Here is a 5,771-nt window from a genome sequence, read left to right as displayed (position 1 = left end):
CCTCTCCCTCCTCTACTCCCTCTACTCCCCCCTCTCCCTCCTTTACTCCCCCTGTCTCCTCTACTCCCACTCTCCTTTACTTTTTAAAATTCTATTTCTGTTATTGTGTTATTGTTTTATTGTTTTGTGTGTGTGGATGGTTCTTCTTTGTGTGATGCTCACTAACAACTGAGGCTGTGAGTCACATTGATGACCTTAGGGTTATTTCTTTGTTGTCATGTATGTTGATGTTTTTATTCTTTGTTAGATATGTTTCTGTGATTATTGTCTTGTGTGGACCGCAGGAAGAGTAGCTGATGGGGATGCTAATACAAACTCCCCCTCCTCTCCTCCTCACCCTCCTTCTCTCCTCTCCTCCTCACCCTCCTTCTCTCCCCTCCCCTCCTCCCCCTCCTCTCCTTCCCCTTTGTTTCCTAATGTGTCTCTTCTTCTTCGGCGTATGGGTAGTTGTTTTTCCTCTCCACTCCACCAGGCTCGGGGCCGAGGGGCTACCCTTTTACCACCCCGAGACCTGGTTGAGGGGCTCACCCGGGCTATATTTCTGGACACCCCTCCAGAAGCCACGTCATCGTCTCGTCATCTAATACCGACAGACCATGCATCCCGTTGGGTGGGTGGTACACCGGGCAATCCAGGATAATATGGTCTGCGGTTTGTGTCTCTAACACTTGTTTACTCTGATTAAAGAGAGAAAACTGTGAATTTTTCAAATGTAGTTTTCAAGTTGTGACTAGGGCGTGTGTCAGCCTGACTATATGATATCCGTGTGTGTGTGTGTGTGTGTGTGTGAGTATGTTGGCAGTGTCTGTGTGTGCTTGTGCATTGTGTCTGTGTGTGTGTTGGCAGTATGTGTGTGTGTTGGCAGTATGTGTGTGTGTGTGTTGGCGGTGCCTGTATGTTGTGGTGTGTGTGTACCATAGAAGATGTGTCTGGGCAGGCCTACCCCCCCCCCCCCGATTACTGGAAGCACCACGTTGTCTCCACCTCTGTGATGAAGCAGGTCGTTAGAGCTCTGCTCATTAGATACCATGCTGTAACGACAGAAACAGAGAGAGAGAGAGACAGAGGGAGGGAGAGGGAGAGAGAGAGAGAGAGACAGAGGGAGGGAGAGGGAGAGAGAGAGACAGAGAGAGAGACAGAGGGAGGGAGAGGGAGAGAGAGAGAGAGGGAGAGACAGAGAGAGAGAGAGACAGAGAGAGAGACAGAGGGAGAGAGAGACAGAGAGAGAGACAGAGGGAGAGAGAGACAGAGAGAGACAGAGGGAGAGAGAGAGAGAGAGAGAGAGAGAGAGAGAGAGGTCCATCCATGGTGGAGTAACACTGACGACTGACTACATCCTCAGTAGCAGACCAGCCTAATTAATATTCACATAATTACACTGGTGAATACAAGTGTACATGTACACACACACACACACACACACACACACACACACACACACACACACACAGTTAATCAGGGTGGGAGGAGAAGGCATCATTTCTCATTAGCCCTCCATGGTTTTTAATTACATCAGATCCTCTCACTACCAGAACAGTCACACTCTGACACCCCCGGGAGGAGAGGAGCAACACACACACACACACACACACACACACACACACACACACACACACACAAACTCCTGTAACACACACTCCTGGAACACACACTCCTGCTGCTGCAACATCACCTCCAACACACACCCCTCAGGGCTTGACATTAAGCTTTTTCAGGTACTCGTCCTTCGGACAAGTGAACTTATCTTTTACTTGTCCAAATATGACGACACGCGTGTCTGTCTGTCTGTCTGTCTGTCTGTCTGTCTGTGTCTACTAAAACACTACAAGCTAGTAATACATTACATTCCAATTCCAACAGTTACTGAGGATCTACGTGCACGACAGACGTAGTGTGACAATTTACTCGCTGATGGGGCAAATTGTCACAAATGCACACCGTCTATTTAACTGTCTATTTAACGCTCTCCAGCTCTGTACTGCAGTATGAAGATACAATCAATACAAGCTATGTGCCCAAGACTTCCTTCTGTCATTGGTATGACATTTATACCATTGTGATGTATTGTGCCCAGTAAATGTTAGACAGCGTGTGACAACATACCCCCCGCTCCCCTACTCAGCGGACATAGATTTTTTGACAAGGTAGCATACATTGGCAGAACAGCGGCTAGTGTCTCTAGGTGTGTGTGTCTCTAGGTGTGTGTGTGTGTGTGTGTGTGTGTGTGTGTCTCTAGGTGTGTGTGTGTGTGTCTAGGTGTGTGTGTCTCTAGATGTGTGTGTGTGTGTCTCTAGATGTGTGTCTAGGTGTGTGTGTGTGTGTCTCTAGATGTGTGTCTAGGTGTGTGTGTGTCTCTAGGTGTGTGTGTGTGTGTGTGTGTGTGTCTCTAGGTGTCTCGAGGTGTGTGTTTGTGTGTGTGTGTCCTCACATTTCTGCGGGGGAAGGTGGTGAGGTGTGTGTGTGTGTGTGTGTGTGTGTGTGTGTGTGTGTGTGCGGTCCTCACGTTTCTGCGGGGGAAGGTGGTGAGCAGCTTGAACTGGTCCCAGGGGAAGCCCTTGGAGGCCACGAAGTCGAAGAGGACCTGCAGCTTGCAGCCGCCCGGGAAACGCCTCACCAGGAACTCCCCGCTGGGCATGCGGATGCGCAGCTTGCTGATTGGCTCCCCGCCCTCCTCCGCTGGCTCCGGGGGCAGGGCCTGCTCCAATGAGAGGCGGATGGCCTGGGAGGGGGAGGGGGAGGGGGCGGGACACAAGGACAACAGTCAGGCAGAGGTCATATGATGTTGTTATTGTTGTTGTTGTTCTTGTTGTTGTGGTCTTCTATGACGTAGAATGTTGAATAACCCTAAACCTGAAACCCAGCTTTTGTTGGCCCCAACGAAAATGTATAAAACAAATAAAAAACACTGACGTGTGTGTGTGTGTGTGTTTTATATATTGAGAGAGAGGGAGTGTCTGTGTTTTATAGAAATAGGCTGTGTGTGTGTGCATGAGAGACATTTGTTAAAAGAAATAATAAAACAAAAAAGGGTTAGAAAACATCTAGTGTTGTGGTTTCCTTGGAGACACAATCAGAGCACCCTACCCCTGTCAGTCTCACCGCGGCAGCAGAAACACACGCTCCCTCCCTCACCCTCATCAGCACAACACAGGTTAATCAGGTCCCCTGGGTTGCCAGGTCAGGTCTCCTTGCGTTGCCAGATCAGAGCGTCGTCCCTCCCCAGGGGTGCCCAGGCTGCTGTTATGACTGAGAGCAGCATATGCTGGGCCAACAACCAGCAGCTTTATTTACCTCTAATTACATTACAGTGTATGAGAGGACAACAGTAGCTCATTAGCAGGGCTGGGGGGGGGGGTAGGGCGCGTGCCGCGGCCTGGCTGGGGTAAGACAAACCCCCCATCCCCCTGGGACGGGAAATCACCCCCCCCCTTCTCTTCCTCCTCCAGGTAGTAGCAGGGTAAGGACCCATCCCCCCCCCTCTCCCCCTGGGACCCCCCATCCCCCCTCCTCCTCCAGGTAGTAGCAGGGTAAGGACCCACCCCCTCTCCCCCTGGGACCCCCCATCCCCCCTCCTCCTCCAGGTAGTAGCAGGGTAAGGACCCCCCTCCCCCCTCCAGGTAAAACACCCCCCCCCTCCTCGTCCTCGTCCAGGTAGTAACAGAGTAAGGCCCCCCCCCCTCCAGGTAGTAGCAGGGTAAGCCCCCCCCCCCCCCCACCAGGCAGCACACAGCGTCCTGCTCTAACCACACCACAGGCAGCACGCGCCACACCTCCCAGGACCTGTACACACACACACACACACACACACACACACACACACACACACACACACACACACACACACACACACCAGAGAGCACACACCAGAGAGTAGTAGGTGTGTGTGGAGTGTGAGTGTGTGTGTACATGCTAAGAGTGCAAAGGGCACAAGGATGAGGAGTGTGTGTGTGTGTGTATACACCTGACAAGAGCAATGTGGGGGCCCTAGTAGTGGTAAATACTCCCCCTTCCAGCCTTTCACCTCACTCTCCTCCCTTTCTCTCCTCCCTCTCTCCTCCCTCTCACTCTTCTCCCTTTCTCTCCTCCCTCTCTCTCCTCCCTCTCTCTATATCTCTATCCCTCTCTCTCTATCCCTCTCTCCTCCCTCTCTCTATATCTCTATCCCTCTCTCTATATCTCTCCTCCCTCTCTCCTCCCTCTCTCTATCCCTCCCTCTACTCCCTCTCTCTCTATCCCTCTATTCTCTACCACTCTAGTGATCTATTCTCTACCACTCTCGTGTTCTATTCTCTACCACTCTAGTGATCTATCCTCTACCACTCTAGTGTTCTATTCTCTCCCACTCTAGTGTTCTATTCTCTCCCACTCTAGTGTTCTATTCTCTCCCACTCTAGTGATCTATTCTCTACCACTCTAGTGATCTAGAGTAGATCAACGAGTAGTTGACAGAGTGCAGCAGCTTGCACTGGGCCTGGTCTTCAAGATACGCTACACCACAAAGACACCCAAGTACCTGTCAACATACTTCCAAAAAGTGAACAACGTCCACACATACAACACCAGAGGAAGCTCCACGAACCACGTTCAACCGCGTTGCACCACAAACAAGGGGTTAAACTCGTTTGCAAACTATGCAGTAAAAATGTGGAACGCCCTTCCTATAATCTTAAAGGAGTGCAAAACACTGCCCACCTTCAAAACCACTCTCAAAAAACATTTACAGGAGGCTGCAATCCGTAACTGGACCCTCTAAATCAAAAATCAGATTAAAAGACCCGAACTACCCACTGTACATACTTTGTGTTTTGTCCCCCGCCCCCACCTGTGGTGTATGTCCCCACCTGTCCTACCCGCTGTACATACCTCATGTTTTGTTGTATTGTTCTTCCCATGATGGATGTGTGTTTATCTTGTAGATAGTAATAGTTATTTGTCTGTATTATCTTGTAGATAGTACTAGCTTTTTTGTCTGTCTTACATGTAACGATGAATTGAGAATCAAGGACCCCAATTGAAATAAGCCAGTGGCTTTCTTGGGTTTTTATCCTGTTAGTTGACCTTGTATGTAATATGTACTTTCATGTACCTACTTCTGCAAATCTTCTAATAAAGTTTTCAATCAATCAATCAATCTATCCTCTACCACTCTAGTGTTCTATCCTCTACCACTCTAGTGATCTATTCTCTACCACTCTAGTGATCTATCCTCTACCACTCTAGTGATCTATTCTCTACCACTCTAGTGATCTATCCTCTACCACTCTAGTGTTCTATCCTCTACCACTCTAGTGTTCTATTCTCTACCACTCTAGTGTTCTATCCTCTACCACTCTAGTGTTCTATCCTCTACCACTCTAGTGTTCTATCCTCTACCACTCTAGTGTTCTATCCTCTACCACTCTAGTGATCTATTCTCTACCACTCTAGTGATCTATCCTCTACCACTCTAGTGATCTATTCTCTACCACTCTAGTGATCTATCCTCTACCACTCTAGTGTTCTATCCTCTACCACTCTAGTGTTCTATTCTCTACCACTCTAGTGTTCTATCCTCTACCACTCTAGTGTTCTATTCTCTACCACTCTAGTGTTCTATCCTCTACCACTCTAGTGTTCTACTCTCTACCACTCTAGTGTTCTATTCTCTACCACTCTAGTGATCTATTCTCTACCACTCTAGTGTTCTATTCTCTACCACTCTAGTGTTCTATTCTCTACCACTCTAGTGATCTATTCTCTACCACTCTAGTGATCTATTCTCTACCACTCTA

The 5,771-nt window shown here is 48.9% G+C and overlaps 1 protein-coding gene across 1 annotated transcript in view; it reads right to left on the bottom strand.

Annotated features, from left to right (window-relative positions):
* faf1 (Fas (TNFRSF6) associated factor 1) overlaps positions 1-5,771 on the bottom strand; it is a gene marked incomplete at its 5' end in the record, with an annotated part of 131,764 nt that overhangs the window by 9,577 nt on the left and 116,416 nt on the right. Inside the window, one exon of the mRNA XM_080547517.1 lies at positions 2,504-2,719. Within this exon, the coding sequence (XP_080403643.1) occupies positions 2,504-2,719 (216 nt within the window). The remainder of the gene's footprint in view (positions 1-2,503; positions 2,720-5,771) is intronic.

The sequence above is a fragment of the Nansenia antarctica genome (genome assembly GCF_963989245.1).
Source record: "Nansenia antarctica genome assembly, chromosome: 17".
NCBI classification, from domain to species: domain Eukaryota; kingdom Metazoa; phylum Chordata; class Actinopteri; order Argentiniformes; family Microstomatidae; genus Nansenia; species Nansenia antarctica.
Note: the sequence above shows the minus strand (reverse complement) of the source record. Positions and strands in the feature narration are given on the sequence as shown.